At 38.6% G+C, this 24,960-nt stretch overlaps 1 protein-coding gene across 1 annotated transcript; it reads right to left on the reverse strand.

Annotated features, from left to right (window-relative positions):
* Positions 1 to 23,729: 23,729 nt before the first annotated feature.
* On the reverse strand, positions 23,730 to 24,683 carry LOC114710159 (olfactory receptor 10A5-like). The gene has a single exon (XM_028894248.1). It carries the CDS (start codon positions 24,666 to 24,668, stop codon positions 23,730 to 23,732), a length of 939 nt encoding a protein of 312 aa, XP_028750081.1. The 5' UTR covers positions 24,669 to 24,683.
* Between the last annotated feature and the right edge of the window lie 277 nt (positions 24,684 to 24,960).

Raw genomic sequence — 24,960 nt, forward strand, 5'->3', positions numbered from 1 at the left:
CTCCCAGCATGAGAGGAGAACTTCTCCACGAATGCAGATTCTTTGTGTGCACAGGCATGTGTGTGCATGCCTGTGCGTGCACGCGCGTGCGCGCGCGCGAGCACACACACACACACACACACACACACACACACACACACACTACCCTATAGCTCTGTTTTAAAACTTCTTTTCTTTTGAATATATTTTTCAAAGTTCTGCCTAATAATCATGGATTGTATCTCGAGGCCCACTCACTAAAAGCAGGTTGAGTCATAAGCAGGTTGTACAAGTCCAGGAAACCTGCAGCGATGACTAAGAGAGTCATTATTTGATAAAAGGGGAAAAAATAGGTATTGGTTTGAAAGAAAGGCTGGGGGAGCATGAAGAACTTCTTGAACAGGGAAAAACCACTTAGAAGCTAGCTGGCAGGATGAGTGGGGGCTGGACAGAACCAGGCTTCTGCAGTAAGACTTGCTGCTGCATTTTAATCACATCTCTATGTGACTGGGTTTTTTTCCTCTTTCTGTTTTTTTTTTTTTCATCAAGCAGGGAAGGACACAGAGGGGAATTCAGCAATAACCTGGCTCTTTCAACTTTGTACTTTACTCTGTCCCTGTCCCTGCACGTTTTTAAATTGAACTCTGGAAATTTTTTTCAGTGTGAGTTCGAACAGATGTACACACTGTATACTTTCTCTCACCTGGTAAATATTGACTGTTTAAAATTAAACTCTTGCATCATTCTTTGAACATCTTCAGTGGCTTCAAACTAGGTATGATCATGATTTAACACACACCACCAGGTATTAAAATAAAAATGTACAAGTTTATAACTGTCAGGTGTTTACCACCAACCTTTGACTTTAGTTCTGGAATGTATATTCATGTCCACTTTGCTTACAGCATTTTGTCATAATGCCAAACATATTTTCACAGTAAAAAATTTTCTCTTGATCATTCTGCTATAAGCCTTAACAAAAATATCTTTGTAAAATGTAATTTCAACAAAACCTGCTGTGGCCAGAAGTCCTCCAAATGTTAAATAATCGTAGAAGTAGCTGTTCAGCTACTAACTGGCTAAGTATTAATTAGAACCTGGGACAATACCCCAGCCTCTATGTCTTAATGACTCTCTGCTGCTGTGCTCTGGGATCTCAGAGAGGAAAATGAGGACAGTCTTACTGAGATTCAACCTGTCTGATAGGTAAACCTTTCTCTTTCCCATTTGGAAGAAGGAATGTGAAAGAAGAGGCAAGAAAATAGAGCTAGAGTATCTCCTCAACCCTAGTCATATTAATAGCAGATAGATGTTCCAGAAACATCTATGTGAAAATTGGAAATTATCCCCATCTGTGCACCTGTAGGGCAAGGTGCTTTTAAAGCAACACCATTTATATTTTAGACTGGAAATTTATGTGCTGTGGGCACTGTCCTGTGTGCACTGCAGAGAACCGATCAAGCCACCTGACCTCTATCCCTATATGCCAGCAGTAGGACCCCTTCAGGTTGTGACAACCAGAAACTTATGGAAATATTGTCAAACATTCCAGCATGTAAACTCAAGTTTGAAGATTGCTTACTTATACAGCTTGTTAAGAATGTAAAACGTCATTCAACCAAGTATGGTATTTTAATTGTGTGAACAAAGGAAAATCTGGACACTTTAGCTTAATTTCTCTTTCTATATAAGAGTGGAAGTTGTTGAGTCCATGAAGAAACTGAACTGTTGGAAACTTCTAGAGATGTTTGGGCCTGTCTAAACATCGAGTCTTAAATAAACCCAATCTAGTGTGGATAAACTAGAAGTCATGCTACTTAATAATGTGAAAATATTCTGCTGGTTATTGCATCATTGTGTGATTCCACTATTATGTCATACCATAAAGTATGCTCACATAAATTAAGATGGCCACAGCCTTATTAGATACTATAATCTTATGGTACCACCACCATGCATGAAGACTACTACGTATTGACTGAGTTGTCACTATGAAGCACATAAAAATATTGGGCTATACCACAGATGAGAAACAAATGGGAGGATGAAGTTACTAACAATAGATATCACAATGAAATCTATTTATTTTGCGTCAACTATGATAATGGGTATTTTGCATGGATTATTGTGCTGATCAATCATAGTATCTCTGGAGGTAGTTAAACTTATTTATTTGTTAGGGTAGGTTAAGATGCTGTAACAAAGGTCTCAGAATATTCATTATCATACAAAATAGGAATATGTTTATCTCCATGATAAGACTCCCAATTCTACATTTTCATCCCAGTCAAGAAACTCTTCCCTTTTCGGAACATTTCTAGAAGTTACACATCTCATTCTGTCTATGTACTCATTGTTTCAACCCAACTTCAAAGGTGAATGCAGATTTCTGATAGACACCTATGCATATAATCAGCTACAAGAAGTCTAAGACCATTTTAAATTTCAAAGTTTTATTTAAAAATTTTAACATGCATTTAATGTGTGTGTGAGTTAGAGGAAAACTTGAAGGCGTCCGTTCTCTTCTTCCACCACGGGTTCTAGAACTTATCTCAAGTTTTCAGGCTTAGAGGTGAGCACCTTTACCTGCTGAGCCATCTGGCCAGCCTGGAAATAATGTTTTAGCAGAACATAACCACCCTAATTCATTTTTATATTATCTATGCAGCTTCCTAACTTTCATAGCATTTAAGAAAAACTTATGACAAATACTAAGGTTGGTTCCCAGATCTTAAAATGTTACTTTCTGGCCTTTAAGAAAAAGAAAAAAATTAAATCCATGTTCTAAAAGAGAAAATGGATATTTGGAAATGTATAAGAGGTCCTGTGAAATTTTCTACTTTGCATGTGAGGGCACAGAGGCAGACTGAACATACCTAAGTGTTTCAGCGTCCTATGTGGGAATGTTGCTGAGATATGAACACAGTTTTGTTTTGCTCAAGAGACAAAATCATATTCATCCCATCATACTACCTCATCAAATTATAAAGAAAGTATCCATCTTGTCTTCTCTCTGCTAGGCAATATTCTAAGAAAGGAGAATTCATTAGTGAATAATAAAGAGACATCCCTGCTTTCATGGATTATGCATTAGAAAAGCAAATTATTAGAATTAAATTTAATGTATTAATATTATATGGTGTGTGAAAAGTGATACAAGCCAAAAAAAGAGTTCAGGAAGAAGGGAAGGTGGCAGCGGAATTGGGTAGGGATTGATTGCTAGAAGAAATGGTTAACGATGACCTCAGTTTTGAAAAAACCATGGAGAATGAGACTCAGCCAAAAACTTTTGAGCCGGAGGAAGGAGCCTGTGCTGAGAACATCCAGTGAAAATCCTGAGTTCCTCCTCAAAGAGGAGGTTGAACTAAGGGTCAGGAGCTGGACAAGAATGGGAGCCAAAAGAACAAAGAGAGCAGTGTGGGTGCCCACAGCTTGTGTGTGGTGGGGAACTGGTACAGAATGGTTGTGGAAGAAGAAGGCTAGCTGAAAGGTACAAGAGCACTGCCTTTTAACTCTTTTAGAGAAATTTTTTCTAAAATCCCTTTGTACAAAACCAGAACACACACGCAGGTACACAAACATATAAATTATAGTAGGCACTATGTCTAATTGTATGGTGGAAAGATCGTACCTATTGAAGTCACACAGGACTGTGTATATCCACTCTGCTACATGTTGATTTGATGAGTCAGGAAAATTGTTAGTATTGTTATGACACGATTTATTGAATATTCTTTAAATGGCCCCTGCTTCATATACGTGATCTCATCAAAGCCTTACATAGTTAGATAAGTTTATGCTAATGACATTTGAAAGTATCTTGGGGTTAAATTAAGTGTTGAAATTAAGTGGTGATAGCTAATAGTAATAACAGGATTTGTGAGATGGTTCAGTGGATTAGGGCACTTGCTGCTAAGCCTGATGACCTGATTTTGATTTCTAGGACTCACGCTCTAGAAGGAAAGAACAGACTTCCAAAATTGTCCCCTGATCTGCGTATATGTGCTATGATACATGTTCATACACACTAAATAAATAAATTTAAATAAAAATTAAAGTAATAAAATCATACAAATTTCCTTGTGTGCATTTATAGTGTTTTTAAATTTTTCACTATGTAGTGAATAGCAATGTTGGTTAATCTTTCTATGGGGATGTTTTCTCAATACTTTTTCCATGTAAACAAAAATCTTTAGTGCTTCTTTAGTATTGCTTTATGTCAGAAACTCCTCCAATCACATGTATTTCTCAAATGAGACAGCTAATGCTCAAGAGAGGTGAAGTAACTTGGCTGAGGTTACATAGCCAATACATTGAGAGGGTGAGATTTGATCCAGGCAGTGTTGCTTTGAAGTTCATGTGCTTCAGCATTATCCCAACACTGCCTTGCCAAGCAGACCAATAACAAAGTGGAAGAAAAAATCTTAGTTTCTTTTCTGTTGTTGCCTATACATATGGAAAGCTGCTGTGGGATAATGCTCTTGTACACTAGTTTAATAAAACGCCGATTGCCAGTAGCCAGGCAGGAGGTATAGGCAGGGTGAGCAGACTAGGAGAATTCTGGGAAGAGGAAGGGCAGAGTTAGGAGATGACAGCCTGCTACCCAAGGAACAACATGCTAGCAGACCAGTAAACCATGGAACACATGGCAAAACATAGATGAATAGAAATGGGTTAATTTAAGTTATAAGAGCTAGCAAGCAAGAAGCCTGCCATGTGCCATGCAATTGGTAATTAATATAAGTCTCTGAGTAGTTATTTTATAAGCAGTTGTGGGACCGTGGGCCAGGCAGGGCCAGAGAGAAACTTTCAGCTACAGAAAGCCTGTTTATTTAGACCTAACCCATAGTCATTTTCTTCAAATGTCAGGCAAGTCCTACAGAGCAAATATTCCAATTGACTGACTACATAAACCCAAATTTGAAGTGAGAACAAAGATTATATATGAGCCCTTTCTCTTTAAATGTGTGAATGTATCAAGATGTATGTGTACCTGTATATGTATGCATGCATGTGTTTGTTTAGATACATGTAATACAATTCTAAGTGGTAGTTTAAAGTGTAATCTTCTAGGCTTCATTCCCAAGCATAAATTCCAATATTTTATAAGGCAATATTTAAAGATAAACAATCCTTGGAATTGGAAGTGAGTGTGGTTGGGGTGCATTGTATGAAATTCCCAAGTAATTAAAAAAAAATTGTGTTGGGGGGGGAACAAAAATCTAAATTCTCCTTTAGGGTATACACATAGTTTTCTACAACATACTTTGTCAAGGAACTGCACCAGGGACAGCGTTTCCAAACAAGCATGGATGATCCCACAGCATCGATGGAATGTTTCTCTGCAACAGTCATGCCCTTTCACCCCTTAGTTCATGCTTTACTCAAGAAGGCCACAAATATGAACTGCTGGGATGGCCACCATTTCTTGGAATTGTCAATATCTAGGAAGTATTTTCCATGTGAATTTCTTCTGTGAAAACAACAGATTCTAATCATGGTCTCTATGTACCTCCTTCAAATGTGAATTTGAGAATATTAGCTTGCTGTTTTAGATTTACAGGTGTTAACCTGCTCATGGCATAATTTTTTCCTTTAGAGTGGGGAATAGATTTTCATTAGGCTGTCCTTCCTGTTTGGATTCCTCGTTCTTGTTTCATACTCTGCTCAGATGACAGATCAGTTGATATCTAGAAATAGTTTCCCAACAGCAAACCTAACTGTTTCTGATAAGAACCAGAGTCAAAGAAATAGTCCCATCAGTGCAGAGCTCTAAACACTGATATACATGGATCACATGGGGGAATCTAAGTGGTAGAGTGAGCAGACATACTGGAATGGAGAAACTAAGACTGTCTCAGGAACATATGCCTGCAGTGGGGCCAGGAAATACCACTATGGTTGTAACTGAGTTTTTTCTACCAGGGTTTCTAGACCTCAAGGAACTGAGCCCCTTGCTCTTCCTGGTATTTGGCATTATCTGTCTGGTCACAGTTTCTGGTAACCTTCTTCTTGTGGTGCTGGTATGCACCCAACAAAGACTCCAGACTCCAATGTACTTCTTCCTAGCAAATATTTCTTGCCTCAAGGTATGTTATAGATCCAACATTGTACCCCGGATGCTGGTGGACTTGCTGCGGGAAGAAAGGGCATTCTCCGTGAGCTCCCTGTATCATTCAGCTGTACTTCTTTGGGATGGCTATGATCTAAATACATTGTGTGTGAAAATTACAAAGAATAAATAAAATTATTATAGTTTTAAAATGAAAATCATATCCCTCTTCCAGCGTCCATTAACTGCTCATCGTCTTCCAATGATAGCCCCTCCCGGGTTGATGTTGGAGCTTTGACTGGTTTGATATTTTATGAATGCTGTAAGTTAATGTGTGTGACCACCATACAGTATCCTAAAGGCACTGTTTCATTGCACTCTTCCCCAAACTCTGGCTTTTGTATTCTTTTCATCCCTTCTTTTCATGATGTACCCTGAACCTTGGAGAGGATGGCATGGCATTCCATTTAAGGCACAACTTTCAACAGTCACTTATTCTCCATTCTTTGAATTTTGTGAGTCTCTGCATTAACCACTATCTACTATGAAAAAGAATAGAAGACTGATGGAAGACTAAGAGCATGCATTTATGCATGTAAATTTATGCATGTAAACATAAGCATTTAGTTTGATTTCATGTTCATTTAACATAACAACAGTAGGTGATTCTTCCCTAAGGCCTATGACCTCCCCAACCATGGGGATCCAAGCCTCAAATCCAATCAGAGAGTAGCTGCTTACCCCTGTAATAGTCCTACTGTTGTATTGGTGGGCATGTACTAACAGACAGGTCATTATTATAGCTCATGAGGTACACAGCTAGGTAGGAGCACTGATGACTTTTTCTCCTCCAGCAGTTTACGTATCACCTGTTATTAGGAAAGTTAGCCAATCAGAAATGTGCCTTAAGCACTTGCAGTAGTGTCTCAGACACTTGGATTGCTGCGAGCACATTTTTTTTTTTCCAGATTGACTTTCCTTTAGCATTTACAAGTATCTACTGCATTTTCATTGTCTTTCTGTTCTCCTCCAGGGTCTTTTTACTGATATGTACCTGAATTTTTCTCACTTGGACTCACATGTGTTTCTATTTTTTTGCTTTTGTTGTCAGTTACAAAACATTATCAAATGACATAATAAAGCTACATACTTCAAGAGAGAAGAAATTAAAAAAGGATTCTGCTCAGAAAAGGAAGAGAATACATGGATTCATTTATTCAATCAAAATATTTATTGAAAGCCTAATATTATCCATGAATTGTGCTACGTGCTAAGAAGAGAATAATGAACAATGTAGACAGTTTCCAAGCTCAAAGATATTATCGTTTAATAGCCGTGGTGTCAAATTGTTCAAAATTTATGTTTTAACATTGTAAACTATGTAGATCTTGAAAGAAGTACCCGTAAATCTCAAAGTGAAGCTCCAAGGCTTCTATTTACCTTAATTTTAAAAGGAATTAATTAGTCTGAAACAACCTAATAGAAATACCCAATAGCATTTTAATGGGACATATAGACAAAGAACAAGGCACATGAGCTTCACCTTCTCTTAGAACCCTTTATGACTGACTTTGTGTTATGCCTTCCCCAGAGAAGGATTTTATTCTTCATCTTTCATGTGTAGCATTACTGGTCCATGCAATTTTGTGCATAGGTTCTATCTTCCCATGAGATTGTAAGCCCTTTAAAGACAGAGACAGAGAGTCATTTGAAGTTGCACTTAGCATAGTAGATACTTGACATTTATGTAGGATGGAATAAAAGCTCCTTAGCTTGGCACTCTATGTTTTCCATGGCTTTACTCCTGCCTCCTCCAGTCTCATCTCCTAGTAGGCTGCATCTGACAATTTACTGTATCATTGTTGTAAATAGTTACTCATACCCATACACTATTTATACACTGCCTAGATAATATTTTCAACTTTTTGACCCTTAGATTCAACATTATCTTCAGAAAGATTAGCCTGTCTTTTTTCATTTATCACATTGTAGAGCCAAATGATGCTCTCCTATTGCTATAGGACTCACAGTGTGCCAAAATTTAAGGAATTGTCATTTTATCTAGATTCATCTATAAATCAAAATATTTGTTGGATTTATTGTTCCCTTCTGAGATTTTTTTACTGAAGCATACCTGAGTTTGTCTTGCTAGGTATACTTATAGCACTACAAATTTTACTACTGTGTCTTCTATATCCAGAAGAATGCTTGCCCTATAATAAATATCGAGTGAATTTTTTTTTAGTTAATTGCTGAGTGCTCTTCTACCTTTACTAAACTATTTAAACCATTATTACTTTCTTGATTTCAGGTATCACCTATATCATGATAGTCTCTCAAGGGATTAATATTTTTATAAGCACTGTGAAAGAAGAGTGCAGCATTCAAGGAAGGCACATAACAAGGGTAATTTATTTGGGTCATATTGAGACTATTGGAGAAGGATTCTCTGAAGATGTAGCATCTGAAAAGTGAGCCAAAGGACAAATAGGAATAATCCAGGCAAAGATCAAGTATAGATTGGAGAGAAAGAGAAAGAAAATGAAGTTGGGTGGCTAGAGAGGTGAGGGAGATCTGGGAGGAACTGAAGGAGGGGAAAACATGATCAAAATATATTGTATGAAAAAATAGTATTTTCTTTTAAAGATGGGGTAGGGTAGTGGGGAGAAGAGCTAACAAGGTCCATAGTAGTAAAGACATTTTGTAAAAAAAAAAAAAAAAAAAAAAAAATTCAAGACAGAGTTTCTCTTTGTAGTTTTGGTGCCTGTCTTGGATCTTGCTCTGTAAACCAGGCTGGCCTTGAACTCACAGAGATCCACCTTCCTCTGCCTCCCAAGTGCTGGGATTAAAGGCGTGTGCCACTGCCGCCTGGCTAGTAGTAAAGACTTGAGTGTTCTGGGAACAGAAAAAAGACAAATGTAGTTAGAAAGTAGTGGTCACGGGAGAGAGTATCAGACCTAAGACTGGAAAGCAACAACTTAATCCAGAGCTTCACTGGACTTCACTGTGAGATTGTAATTCTTGAATGGTCACTAGTAGAATAACATGATCTACTTTATGTTTTTAGATCTAACTGAATGCTGGACAAAGATTAAGTTTTGACAGCAGTAAAGAGCTGATAGCTGTTGGCAAACTAGTTAGAACACAACTACACTGTTGTTGGTCAGGGATTTTGATGATGTGGGTTAGGTGAATATCAGCAGAGATGAAAACTGAACTGCATTTGATATATTCAAAAATAGAATTGATGAGATTTTTTGATGATTTACATGGAGGAAACATCAATAATACTTCCTTTGCAGTAGTTGTGAATTGAATAAGTACTTGAACTAGTCATTGAGATATAGAATGCTTGAGTAGGACCAGGTTTGTGGGAGGGGAAAAATGATACATCCCATTTTGCACGGAAATGTTCTGATTTGGTGGTAGATGTCAAGTAGATAATTGTATATACTGATTTGGAAATCTGGAGAGATAGATAGTTCAAAAATATAAATTTAGAAGTCATGAGCATGTAGGTGGCATTTAAGAGCATGGAAGTGGGTACAATCATGCAGAGAAACAATTTAGAGGGAGAAGAGAACCCAGAATAGAATCATGGAAATTCCATCACTTAGACATCAGGTAGATAAAGAATATCCAACAGGTGAGGGTAAGATAAAGAGGTAAGAAGCAAACCACACACTTAGGAGAATATATTTAAATAAGAGATAAATTATGCTGAAGGAAGGCTATTTAGCAGGGGAATAAGCTACCTACAAACAAGAGTTTATTGTATGTGATAACCTGGACATCATTGACTACTTCAGTAAGGAAATCCTTATAGTGATGTGTGTGCAGCTGTACTGGAGTGGCTCCAATGAGTGGCAAAAAAGAAAAGAAGAGAAGACATTATGTATAGCTAGTTGTTTGAAGAAATTTGACCCTGAAAGGAAATATTTGTAGTTAGAACTAGAACACAAAGCTTGAGGGAAGACATTACTTTTATAATATAAGTAGAAAATGTTTGATTTTTTTAGTAAATAAAATTGTAAAATGACTTTATGAGTCTCAGAATTTGGGTTTAAGGATGGAAAATGGGTGTTTATGCTAAAGCAGCAATAAAGGCCTGTAGAGATAAAAACTCCTTCTGGTCTTGAATACTATTAAAGATGGAGAAGTTGAAGAAGCAAGAGACTGTAAGGACATGTTTCTTGCAAAGGCACAAAGTTCCCAGGTCCAGAGCACATGTGAAAAACATTGGTCCCTGATAAAACAAGTGACATTGATATTGTAACAAATATGTACCAAAATCCTACTATCTTCTTGGTTTTCTTTCAAATGCTAGGGATACAATAATGCATAAGTCATAATTTCTGTTCTTTGGCATTCCCAGATTGATGGGACAGACAGACAATTAAATTGATAGTTATAATTAGGTTAATTAATACTATGATAATGGCAGGAATCTATGGAAGAAGAGACATTATTATAAATTGAACTGTTCTTCTCCCCAAATAAAGTTATATTCATGTCCTAATGTCCAGCACTTCTAATACAACTGAGGTTATCTTCACTGAGGTTATGAAGTTAAAATGAGTTCATGAGGATGGTCCTTAATTAATTATGACTAGGACTCTGATAAAAGAAGAACACTGGACACAGGAATAGACACAAAAGAGAGTACTGTATGATCATAAAGGTATAAATCAATGGGATACATATTCATGCTAAAGAGTGTCAAAGATTATCAGAAATCTATAAGAAGCCAGGAACAAATCATGCAGCAATTTCTGCCACAAAAGGATCAACCTTGAGTTGATGTCAGTCCCCAAGACTAAGAGAAAGTAAATTTCTGTTGTTTGTCACCCACTTGGTTAGAAGAAGCCCATAATATGAATTCAGACAGTCTAGCCACTCTGGAGAACAATGGTCATGGTAAAGGAAGCCTTCCCGAAGGGAATGTTGTCTGTGCCAAATCAAGAGGAACAGATTGAATTTTGTGGGGAGGAGCTGGGAGGGTATTCCACAGAAGGTGATCACCATCTGTACTAGTTTGAAAGTGAAAGAGATTATGCACATCCAAACTGCTGCACTTGATCTAATGTGAATGTATGTGCAGTGAATGGTTCATGTTGCTGGAGGGCTTCTCTCCAGGTTCCCCAAGCCCCGCAGTCCCACAATCCACTTATAAAATAATCACTCAGACGCTTATATCACTTATAAACTGTATGGCCATGGCAGGCTTCTTGCTAACTGTTCTTTTATCTTAAATTAACCCATTTTTATAAATCTATAGCTTGCCACGTGGCTGGTGGCTTACCGGCGTCTCTACATGCTCTTCTCCTGGCGGTCGCTGCAGTCTCCCTCTCCTTCTTCCTGTTTCCCCAATTCTCCTCTCTCTGTCCCGCCTATACTTCCTGCCTGGTCATTGGCCATCAGTGTTTTATTTACATAGAGTGATATCCACAGCAGGTTCATGGTGGTGAAAACAGAGACCTGAGAAGCTGAAGCCAGCCTCGTGAAAAGCCTTCTATTCCAAGACAAATATTTTTTTCTTTTTCCTAAAATCAAGTGCCTACCCTTTAAATCTTCATGCCCCCTTTAGTGTTTACCTGTATAACTTAATTTCTCCAAGAAGCCTCCTCTTGCATCTACTACAGTATTTCTTATGTGAATAAGAACTTTTTTACTTGATCTATTTTAATGTACAAATTCTTGAAGAGAAGCAGTGGTACTCTGACTGATTAGATGTGCCCAGTGTGTGTTGAAGGAAGTGGTTAGCTAATAGTCTGCTTTCAGTAAATGACTATGTGACATCTTCTTAGAGATGACATCATTACATTTAGGCTCACTTTGCAGTGATAATCTATGACATTCTATATTTTCTTTTTACACTTTCTCCCGTTCATGAACTTCACCTTGGTTCTCATTTTACCCTTTCACTTGATTTTTCCCAATAGGCCAAGGTCCCTATAGGTGCTACATAACCTTCTTGTATACCACACCAGCAGTCCTCACTTCGGGCAGCCTATCCTGGTTTCTACTGTCCCCAAGGAAGACTGGTCCACACCATGCAAAGCCCTCCAGTCCAACCTTGCCACTTTGTTTCTACTCCTGGTTCTGCTTAACTCGGTCCAATCAGGGTCAAGAATCATTTTCAAGCAAATCATTCTGGCATGAATTGGCCAAAGAACAGGTGGCAGCTATTGCTGAAAGCACAGGATGAAGCAATGGATTGTTGGGCTGCACAGGAGGGCAGAATAAGATAATCTAAGTGAGCCAAGTTGACCCATAGAATCCATGTTAAAGATGGTAAATAGGGCCCTGGAACAGGAAGACTGGTGGTCAACACAGACCACTTGAAAGACATGTGTAAATTAGACTGACTTCATTAAAAAGTATACATCTTCTCAGCTGGGCAGTGGTGGTGCATGCCTTTAATCCCAGCACTTGGGAGGCAGAGGCAGGCGGATCTCTGTGAGTTCGAGGCCAGCCTGGTCTACAGCGGGAGATCCAGGAAAGGCGCAAAGCTACACAGAGAAACTCTGTCTCGAGAAAACAAAAACAAAAAAAGGATACATCTTCTCATGATTGCCATATGTGCTTATATAACATACCCCAATTTGAATGTGCTCTCTCTCTCTGTCTCTCTCTTCTGTCTCTGTCTCTGTCTCTGTCTCTCTCTCTCTCTCTCTCTCACACACACACACACACACACACACACACACACACACAGAGAGAGAGAGAGAGAGAGAGAGAGAGAGAGAGAGAGAGAGAGAGAGAGAGAGAGAGAATGATTGTACATAGACTTATACTCATCCAGAAGAATATAATTGATAAGTATTTTGAATCACTGGTAATGGGTTTCTCTGCTGACGAAATATGGCAAATCAAGCCGAATTAACAATGCCAGGTTTAATCTGAGCAAAGCATTCTCAGGTGATCTCGGGGTGGGAGGAGCAGAAGAGAAATCACGTGGTGGGTCTATGGACCCAAACTTAAATACCCTGTAGGCGTGTGGTCTTGAGAAGCTGAGGGAAGAGCCACCACTTGGTGGGCTTTATGAGGGGCAGAGTTTGGAGAGGGAGAAGGGGAGCTGACGTGGAGCTTCCAATGGAACATCAATAACATAGCATGCTTAGTTGGCAGTTACTATTTGCCATTTGCCTGGAAGAAGGTACTCCATACAAATGAATTTACCAACATTGAAGACAGATTTCAAGAGGACAGGCTATTTTGCTGTAATTGTTACCATTATATATTCAAAGATATGTATGTATCTGTGTGGATAAGTGACATCTTTCACGGAAATGCCTTCATACAAAATATACACTATATACATACAGAGCCGTTCCTTACAAGCTGCCTATGTACTCTATAGCTAGGTTTTTAGGTAGATCGTTTTGTTACAGTCAATAGTCTGCTTCTTTCATCATAGTCCTTCCCTCATCTACCCACCAATGAGTGAGATTAAAAAGTTGGTACTTCATTCAATATAAAGTAGAGCATTTTAATTGGACATACATGACATAGTTAAAGATCTTTTAACTACAAAGAACTTTACTAGGAAATGGGCTCAGAGGGAATTATTAAAAGTCAGTGCATAAAACCTCCATGGGAGGTCATTATTTTGTGTCTTCCCCCAACTCAAGTTGTTTATTATTGGTAACAAGGTGAGAGGAAATCCCCCAACATCATTAGAAACCTGAAAAAATAACCTTGCCTTGACAAAACCTTCTTTTCCTGTTGGAAACTATTTCTTCTGGAAGGTGCTCTGTTAAAATGGATGTCCCAATGGATCCTTTCTGTGTAAAGGGTGGCTTTAATAAACCCCTTGAAGCTTCAGATTCCATTCCTTGATAACAACTCCTGTACACACACACACACACACACACTCACACACACACACAGAGATAGATAGATAGATAGATAGATAGATAGATAGATAGATAGATAGATAGATAGATAGAGGAGTAAAACAGCCATCTCATTAATTTAATGTTGGAAATAATTTAGTTACTCTCTCGCCTAGTGATATTTACATGAGTGCATGTCAGAAAAGAAGAAAAAAATTAGCAAGCATTTCATTAACAACTCTCTCTCTCCACCCCACCCCCCTCACATACACACGGTGCTCATCAAGAATCCTTATCTGCTCTTTGAAATCAGACTCAAAGACTCTAGTGTGACACACCTTGGTTGAAAAATACTGTAATAGCTATCTATTTGGCAGTGGTCAGGAAAAGACCTGTTTTCAAGTGTATGTCCAAAATAAAAGACATGTCCAAAGAATACTGATCATTGAAGTCAAATTGCTTCAAATATTTAAGATAGGTTCATCTTTTCACAGTAATTCTTCTTGATACAATTTGGCCTTAAGTTGATTTTAGGTCATCATTATGGACAGCAATCACTGGATTTTGCTGAGATGTAGAGATATCCTAAAGGAACTCTCATGAGAAGCACCAGGTACTTTAATCATCCACTAAAGGGTCCTGGGCTATTTACTTTTTAAGAAGTATCTTGTTTTCTCTCTAAAGTCTTTGACTACTAATTATATTGTATATACCTCCAGTAGTCCTTTGACATTTACTATTCTACCTTAAGTTCAGCAACCAAACTCAGTTAAAAATGTGTATATAAAAAAATAAAATAAAATAAAATAAAAAAGCCGGGCGTTGGTGGCGCACGCCTTTAATTCCAGCACTCGGGAGGCAGAGCCAGGCGGATCTCTGTGAGTTTGAGGCCAGCCTGGGCTACCAAGTGAGCTCCAGGAATGGCGCAAAGCTACACAGAGAAACCCTGTCTCAAAAAAAAAATAAATAAATAAAAGTGTATGAAGTGCTATTGAGAGTCTTGGTGTGGAGTTTCTAGAAGTAGTCTTCATAAGTTTGGGTGGATTATTTTTTGTTTTATCACATTGGGCTGCTCTAAGATTATTAAAGAATAATCTTTATTTTTCAGTTCCACAAATAATAGGAAATTATAGTTTTTAAGAAGGAGGCCTTTAGGTACATGTAACATTTTAGTCATGTGGATAAATGCGTAAGTTCATGATATACAACTGCCTCACTTGTATACCAAGTTTGAGAGTTTTATAAGTTATCAGGTATGAAAAGAAAGAATTTGATTGGTAAATTACTACCTTACATATATAATGGAGAGTAATAGTATAGATTTTATTTACATCTGAAACACTGATATACTTTTCTATTTACTAGCAAAGATTCCATTAAGCCATCTACTTAAATAAAATTAGTATTTTACATTAACTTAAATAGATTATCATTTATAAAATTAATTATTTACATTTGGAAGTAACAGCAGAGAATAACAATACCTCAATTAATTATTTCACTAAGAAGAAAGTTCACTTGAATAAATTCTGTCCTGTTATGCAAAGATGCAGAGGATTAATGGAAGCTTTGTATAGTAGTAGTGGCAGCTGTTAGTGGGAAAGGCATATACTACCATCAACTCAGGAATGATTGGTTTGTGTTAATGTCCCAAAGAAACAGAGATACATTCCCTGAGCCTGGGAGAACCTCACTCTCTTCTTGGATGATGGCTGAAATGGAATCCTGTTTCTGACATTAACTCTATGAAAGAAGTAGTTGAATAACAAGAATCCATATTAATGGAAATGTTATATTACAGCTTTGAAAGATACTCTGACCTTGCTAATTCTGAATAGTTGTTCAATCAATTAATAGTGTGTGCTCAGTATGTGCCATGTACCATGCTAATTGTTTTATGTGTCATTTCATCAACTCCTTTGAGGCGGATATTATTTCATTATGTAGATAGGGAAACAGCAGCTCAGTGACAGCAAGTAATACACTTGACCAAGTTATCAGCAAATGCTCAGATTTAGGTTCCAAAGTCAGCACTAACTAACTGATATAGTAACCGATATCAAATACTTCAGTAACTCAAGACACAGGATAAGAAAAATATCATAGGGTCTTCTAACTGGTACATGAGAATTAGAGTAAGCTCCCTACCCTAAACCCTACTTACCTATTCTTCAATCCTGTGTGGCAGTGACCTTTAGTTAGTCCAAGCTATGATTACAAAATATATGAAAGAGAAAGAATGGCACAAGTGTCCTGACTTTTAAAATAATCATCCTTGAGGTTACATTTATGCTGCCCAAAGGGAAGTTGTTACTCAATGTCTGGAACCGTGGCCAAGGCCAAATTGGCAACATGCTTTAAACTCTCAGGAACCAAACCTTTAAAGTCTACTAACCAGTTTGACACTAGCTGGCATTGGCATCAAAATGCTTGTTCTTTCATGTCATTGCCAGGAAAAAAAGTGATGACTATTATTTACAGAAAAAGATCACTATCAAATGTTGTATGTCATGAACTTGCAAGTGGGATACTTTACATGTTAAGAGATGCTTACTAGGGGCTGAACATTATGGAGAACAAAAAATGAGACTGCTCCAAAAGATTTAGTGACTGTGTCTATGATAATGTGTCAGTTGGTCATCTAGTCCTCCACAAGAATGATGGGAATATTGAAAATGTCAGAGATTTGCTTCATTAATTATCTTTATGCCTTGCAACTGTAAAAATGATGGCAAATGAACCCAGCTTGATTGAAGAAGCTGACTTTGGTTGAAGAAACCCAAAACACGAGTGAACTTGTGGTAAAGATGTCAATGCCTTTTGAGTGATGAATGAAAACAGGGAACATACGACATTTGTTTTGAACTTTCAGGGGAAGCTCGTCAAACGAGGTGTTTTGGAACAGAATTGTAACCAGGGCGACAAATGGTTTATATGCTAGACTCTTAAAAAGAGAGAGAGAGAGAGAGAGAGAGAGAGAGAGAGAGAGAGAGAGAGAGAGAGAGAGAGATGTTGGCATGGCAGAGACCTCAAAACAAGTGCAGAATTCAAATACAGATGAAAAGTTGTGTTCTTTTATTGTTATTATTTACTTGTTGATTAACTGATATTGTCCTCTCAAAAACAAGAATTAAAGCTAGTAGAATAGACATTCAGAAGCACTGGAAAAATTGTGTGATTGAATTCTTCATTAACAAGTTTGACATAACTTTTGACATTTTCGTTTTGACTGATGCTGCCTAATAATCCTTGGAGTTCCAACTCTGTCCTCAGTTCTTGGGACAAATATAGCTCAGAAAATTAAGAAATTAATTTTTACTGACTTTGTCATTTCATTACTTAACTTCCTATGACTTTGATTTAGAACCACTTCTCTTACTTAGTTTTCCAATTGATATTTCAGTGCCCTGAAAAGTAGAGTTCTAAATTATTCTCATTTGAGTATACAAATTCTGATGGCTGTGGCATACATTCCATCCTATTATTTTAATATCACCATGAAACAAAGTTTATATAAGGTATGTTAAAGTACACCTCGACCAGCCAAGAGAATATTAAGAGCTGATACTATATCCCTATATTCCATTTGCATGTTTATTCATATTTACACTGGCAGTTTTTTAGACTATAGATGAAGAGAGGGGCGGGAAATGAACTAGAGGAGCCTTCAGGACTTTACAAGAGGAAAAATGGGAAATAAGTTAAAATTTTGCAATCTTGAATAACCTGCAGAGATGTACTGTGTTATTTACCTGTATTTTTGTGTTTGCACTACAATTCACCTCTGTACTGCAATCCATTTGGCAGAGTGCATGATGCCTGTCTAACTCTTAGCATGATCCTCTTTCTGAGAAGTCAGACTACCTCTTGACCATCTCTTTGGAATTCTACCTCTATTTGCACTGTTCTGAAACTCAGTAAGTCTTTTACTTGAGTATTGTCGCCGCCACTCTCCTGAAAACAATTCTACTTCTGCCTATACTACATGGACATCTTTATACAGAGATGTAATACAACCAAGGGTGTGGTATAAACATACAGGTATTATTGGTACTCTTCTACTAGGCCAATCCTGAAGCCTGCTTTACCTCTTCCTTCTTATTCCAGGTTTTCTCACTCTAGATCTCCTCTCTCTCTTCCCTGAGCAGATGCTGAAGTACCAACAAACCATCTGGCCCACACAGTGAGGGTTAAGGTACAAATTGGAGCTGTAGCTCTTCTAATCTAGTATGACAGTTTGTACTGATCAGGTTAATGGAGGATAATTTCTCATTGGCTTGTACAGAGACATGAAAATTTAATCTGATTTGCTATTAATTACTCTGTCCAATCATTAACATAATGTTTCACTAAATAGAGAAAAAAAAACTATTCACACTGCATAGGCAAGTATATCAACCAGAGCTCAGCAATAGAAAAGTGTTGCCTTTGGGGTACAGAGAAGAAGCTATACTGCCACTGGAAGCATGACCTACACTTTGATATGCTTCTTAGTATTAGTGATAGGCTATCTTGAACCATATGCAGTCTTCCAGTTCTGGACAGAATGACACCCATTTGTAAAGTGATTGGCAGTGGATCCTAGAGTACACTGTGGTGTGGGAAACAGAATGGAGTGAATTGACCCACAAGGAGATTAAATAACCATATCTTGAGTGAGAACAACATAATGCTTTATCAAACAAATGAAATGACTTTAGATGGCTCTTTTTGTTCTTTCATTAACAAATTTTATTAAACAAATCATTCCGTGTTAAGTGCTCTGCTTGATGATAGAGTTATAGAAGTCAAACAGAACTGACATGAGTCATGCCTTGGTGAAATTTATTTATTTATTTATTTTAATAAATATTTTTATTTTATAATTAATTTAATTTTACGTATCAGCCATGGATTCCCCTGTCCTCCCTCTGTGATTCAGTGGTAGAATTCTCACCTGCCTTGGTGAAATTTATGATACAGGTAGAAGATACGCATATGTGCATATATGTTTATATGTATATACACACACATTTGTTATATTCATATAACAATTTAATTGTAGTTGTGAAAATTTGTAGTGAAAAACCAGAGTGCTTGAAAAGCATATATATAAAGACTGGGTGGCACCCTATTGACTGTCCAAATTAAAGAGGAATGGAGCTGGGCCCAACAGAGCATACTTAGAACCCCAGCACTGCAGCGATTGAGAAATGGCATGGCCATGAGTGTTAGAGCAACACAGACCACATGATTCCATATCTCATTTTAAAAAGGAAAGAAAGAGGTAGCCCCACTGGTGATGTGAGTAGCAGTCCAGTCATCCTTGTTCCACATCTAGCATCTTCCTATGAGTGAGTACATACCATATTTGTCTTTCTGAGTCTGGGTTACCTCACTCAGGATGATTTTTTCTAGATCCATCCATTTGCCTGCAAACCTCATGATGTCATTGTTTTTCTCTGCTGAGTAGTATTCCATTGTGTATATGTGCCACAATTTATTTATCCATTCTTCAGTTGAAGGGCACCTAGGTTGTTTCCAGGTTTTGACTATTACAAACAATGCTGATATGAACATAGCTGAGCAAGTGCTCTTGTGGTATGATTGAGCATTTCTTGGGTATATGCCCAGGAGTGGTATAGCTGGATCTTGGGGGAGATTGATTCCCAATTTTCTAAGAAAGCGCCATATTGATTTCCAAAGTGGTTGTACAAGCTTGCATTCCCACCAGCAGTGGAGGAGAGTTCCCCTAGTTCCACATCCTCTCCAGAATAAAGTGTCTTCAGTGTTTTTGATCTCAGCCATTCTGACAGGCGTAAGGTGGTATCTCAGAGTTGTTTTGATTTGCATTTCCCTGATGATTAGAGATGTTGAGCAATTCCTTAAATGTCTTTCAGCCATTTGAGTTTCCTCTGTTGAGAATTCTCTGTTTAGTTCTAAAGCCAATTTCTCAATTGGACTATTGGTCATTTTGATGTCTAATTTCCTCAGGAAGGACATGGAGAAATGGATGAGATCTATGTGAACAGCCTGGACATGAGTGGGAGCAATGAAGGGCAAGGGTCGAGGGAAAGAGAGCGGGAGATCCTAGCTGGATCAAGAAAAGAGAGGGAGAACAAGGAATAGGAGACCATGGTAAATGAAGGCCACATGAGAAAAGGAAGAAACAAAGAGCTAAAGAGGCCCACAGAAATCCACAAAGATGCCCCCACAAGGGTCTTCTGGCACTGGTCGAGAGACGGCCTGGACTGACCTACTCTGGTGATGGGATGGCCAAACACCCTAATGGTTGTGCCATGGGCCCCGTCCAAGGACTGAGGAATCTGGATGCAGACATCCACGGCTAGGCCCCTGGTGGAGCTCTGGGAGTCTAATTAGCGAGAAAGAGGAGGGTTTATATGAGCAAGAATTGTTGGGGCCAGGGTTGGATAAAGCGCGGGGACAAATAGCCAAATGAATGGAGGCGCATGAACTATGAACCAAGGGCTGAGGGGCCCCCAACTGGATCAGGCCCTCTGAATGGGTGAGACAGTCGATTGGCTTGGTCTGTTTGGGGGGCGTCTGGGCAGTGGTGCCAGGTCCTGGGCTTGCTGCATGAGTTGGCTGTTTGAATCCTGGGACTTATGCAGGAACGCTTGGCTCAATCTGGGAGGGGGGGACTGGACCTGGCTGGACTGAGTCTACCAGGTCGATCTCAGTCCTCGGGGGAGACCTTGATCTGGAAGGGGTGGGAGTGGGGGTTGGGCTGGGGGGAGGAGGAGGTGGGCGGGAGGGGAGAGAATGGGGGAATCTGTGGCTGTTATGTAGAACTGAATAGTATTGTGGAATAAAAAAATAAAATAAAAAAAGAAAAAAAAAGAAAAGGAAAGAAAGAACAAAAACTAAAGAAAAGAAAAAGAGAGAAGGAAGGAGAGAAAGAATGTAATGTGTGAAAGCTCCTAGGAGGCAAATGGGCTTGAGGAACATAACACCAGGGAGACAGGAATTTGAAGAGCAAGAAAGAGGAAAAAGCTGAGATTTGGGCTACAATTATAAATTCTTTGGCTAGGAGTGGGAATAAGATAGGTTATATGTTTGGGGATCCTGTAACAAGGTATCTGTTGTTCACTTCCATGGAACATTTGGGCTTTTTCCTAAGGGCAAAGGGAAACTGTTAAAGATTTCTAGGTTTAGTTGATGTGAGGGCAGTAGATATTTTTAATCTTTCCTAATGGCAAGCACACTCAACAAATTCTTCAACTGTATTCAGAAACACTCGTATGTGGCTGGAGCAGATGAGGCATTTCCACTGTTCATCTGAGCAGAAGGCAGAACCCCTGAGAGGCTGAACAGTAATTACACTTCTACTCTAGATCCAGGTTTTAACCACAAGAAGTGTGTTCTGCAGGCTCTATTTCATAATTGAGGGTAATTACAAGGAGTTAAAACTAGATTAGAGACAATTAGGCCCTATACAACAGGGAGCTCTGTGGGTGGTCGGGAAGGGAGTAGGAAGAACCAGCTGGGGAAGTGTTTCCCAAACTGCTTGGCATTCTTGGACTCATTTTGTAAGTGGAGGTTTGGGGATAGCTATCTGTGCTTCTGGTGTCCCTAGAGGTAGCACCAGAAATTAGATTTAACCACACATATACATGTCACTGATAGCCAATCAAGATTACCTTGTCCTCAAGCTAGAGAGTTTCATAGGCCAGATACCAAAATTGGAAACAAGTGGCAAAGAAAGATAGATGATGAAATACATTGCTCTTCAATGGAAGAGGCCCTATTGGAACAATGACATTTTTTTTTCTCACTCTGACTTTAGATATCGTGGGGTAGATATGGCAAGCACGGATACTTACTACCTTTGAGTCCATTTTGGAAGTCTGGTGTGGCTGTTCCACAAAATTGGGGAAAAGGAATAATGAGTGAACTTGAGAGTTGGCTAGAGGCCAGCTGAGAAGCTTTGACCCCATCCCTTGGACATGGAGGGTAATAAGCAAAGAAGAGTCAGGTTTAGCTTTGGACTCTATAAGATCCATCTATATACTATGGGAAGGAGGTGCAGGAGGACAACAAGGGACAAGGCTGAGATCATTCAGTTGGAAGGAAGTGGAGGTGACACTAAGGAATGGACTGAGGAGAAAAAAGAGAAAAAAGTGTAGTAAGTGTATGCAGCAAAAGTGACTTATTTCACTTATCTACCATATATCCATTTTTTTACTAGTCACTGATTGACTTAATCAACAAGTGATTATTTGTAACTGTTCTGTGTGGAATGCCATGCTAGGAGAAATTAAGAGGAATAAGGACTTATCCCTGAGCCATAGACCCAATAGTTTTGGTTGTCTAATGAACACAGTGTGATCAGCCTTTAAACAATATATACACCACCAACAAAATGGACTTGGCAGGTTGTATTTATATGTATTTGTGCATATAAATACATATATACATGCATGCATACATACATACATACATATGCACACATAAATGTGTGTATATAACAATACTAATCAAAGAGAAATATGCTATCAACTTGAGAATGGGGATGGAATATGGCCAGAGTTCAAGGGAAGGTAGCTGGGGGTAGGTTGAAAGGAAGAAAGTGATGCGGAAACATGATGTAATTCTATGTCAATTAAAAACATATTTTTAAAATTTTATTTTAAAAACATGAGGACAATGGTATTACAGTCTTTGAGGGATTTGATTAATTGTCCGAGTGAGTGAACTAAATAGTTGCTCTAGCATTTTAGAGATGGTTTTCATCACTAGAAAGACAGCTGAACTAAAGAAACATGACAAAATGAGATATGCCCAGTGTAATATTAATGAAATTCAAGGTGATATACAGTGAAGGGCCTTGCTAGGCAGAAGCTAAGAAAAGATAATAGGAAGTCTTGGATGATGAAGAACAATGGAAATAGCACTATGACTGTGTATATATATAGGAAGTGGGGAGAGATTTTTGAAGGCATTTGCTTGTGGATACATACAGACACTGGTAGGTAATATAACTAAGAAACCTTAATACTAGCAGATAATTCTATCAACTTCTCTCATAAACACAGAAAAAGAAAGTGAGGAAGGAAGGAGTTTTTATAGAATGAAGCTGTTGTTGCAAACTGGATTTTTCTAATGACTGACACATAAATTGCACATAATAACAGATTTAATATGACATTTACATCTCTCTCTCTATATATATATATGTATATATATAATGTAATTTGATCAACTTTACCCCATACTCTCTCACTCCTGCTCCCTTTGAGCCCTGCTTTCTTCCTAGCACTTTCTTCTATTTTTATATTATTTTAAAAACTAGGTTCCATATGTGAGAAAAATGTGATATCTTTCTGAGTCTTGTTTATTTTACTTACATGATTATCTCCAGCCAACTCCATCCATTTCCTTATGAATAACGTAAGTTCAACTTTCTTTAAGCTTTGGAGTGTGTGTGTGTGTGTGTGTGTGTGTGTGTGTGTGTGTGTGTCTGTGTGTGTTATACATAAATATATGTACACATATGTGTATGTATATGAATGAATGTTATATTTTCTTTTTCAGTTGATAGGCACTTAGGTTGATTTTGTATCTTGGTTCTTGTGAATGATCAAGTTTTGGTGTTTCTAGTTTCCTCTTAAAATGAACCAATATATGGTAGAGTAGCCTGGTGGAGTTACATCCATCTTGATGAATTTACTCTTTCTGTTCAGGGGTTCACCTGAAATATTAGACTGTAAAAACTGGAGGGAGAGTCCCTCCCTTGCTAGTGATTTCCTGGAAGAAGGGAACAGCAGTTGCTTGAAATGCCAAGTTGTCAATCAAGTATCTGACCCCCGTTAGAGAAGTTCAAGCTGCTGGGGAAAGGACTCTGGGCATGGAGAAGGCCATTAGGTCTTCACGGCATGCTTCCACTCACTCAGGAGTCTCTGCACTGCCCTTTTAACATCCTTGTTTCTCAGGCTATACACAATAGGATTGACCATGGGGGTGACCACAGTGTAGAGCAGTGAGAAGATTTTGTTTAGGGCAGTGGCCTGAGTCGCTGTAGGGATAGCATATACTGTTCCCAGAGTTCCATAGTATAGAGTGACCACAATGAGGTGGGAGGAGCATGTGGAAAAGGCTCGTTGTTTTCCTGCAGCTGATGGTATCCTGAGGACAGCAACCACAATGTTTATATAAGAGGCTACAGTAAGCAGGAAGGGCACCATGGTGACAAAGGAAGCCATGAGGAAAGTAGCTTTTTCTACTTCCTCAGGATCAGAACAAGCTAGCTTCAACACAGGGGCAAGGTCACAAAAGAAATGGTCAATCTCATTGGATGCACAGAACTGCAGCTGGAAAGTCATAGTGACAGTGACAATAGGGGTTATAAATCCACCCACCCAAGATCCACCTGCAAGCAAGATACATGTGTGGAGGTTCATGAGAGATGGGTACCGAAGTGGGCTGCAAATAGCAAGGTATCGGTCATAAGACATGGCTGCCAGGAGAAAGCACTCAGCTACTGCCATGGAGCCAAAGAAATAAAACTGAGCCACACATCCTGCAAAAGAAATTGCTTCTGAACCAGAGAGAAGGGTCTTCAGCATCTTAGGAGCAATAGAGGTTGTATACCAGATCTCGAGAAAGGAGAAATTGGATAGGAAGAAGTACATGGGAGTTTGGAGGCTTCGGTCACTGAAAGTTACTGTAAGGATGAGAATATTCCCCAGTAAGGTCATTATATAGATTCCAAGAAATGTTCCAAAAAGGAAAAACTGTGACCCGTGGAGGCTTCCAAATCCCAGAAGGAGAAATTCTTTGATTATGGTCAGATTACCCATCTCTATCCGATTCAGGCTTAAGATCTGAGGAGAGGAAGTATAAACAACTGGTAAAGGAGCAAACACTACTGGAAGGGAGCAAGAGCACCAGAGAAACTTTCTAGCACATAAACTCAAGTGTTGTTTCTTCTCCCCTAGAAGATACTTCGTACATGTTCTACTAAGTGGATTTACCTAGTAGCTGCCACATTTCTCCTTTTCTCCTTGCTTTGATGAAATAATTGACAAATGACCAAAAGGAGGAGATGTTTATTTTGGCTCATGGCTTGAGGGATGCAGTAGTTTGTGATGG

Source organism: Peromyscus leucopus, chromosome X (assembly GCF_004664715.2).
Source record: "Peromyscus leucopus breed LL Stock chromosome X, UCI_PerLeu_2.1, whole genome shotgun sequence".
Classification (NCBI taxonomy): domain Eukaryota; kingdom Metazoa; phylum Chordata; class Mammalia; order Rodentia; family Cricetidae; genus Peromyscus; species Peromyscus leucopus.

Coding starts and splice junctions, on each gene's coding strand:
- LOC114710159 (XM_028894248.1), bottom strand. CDS start 24,668: ATGGGTAATCTGACCATAATCAAAGAATTTCTCCTTCTGGGATTTGGA.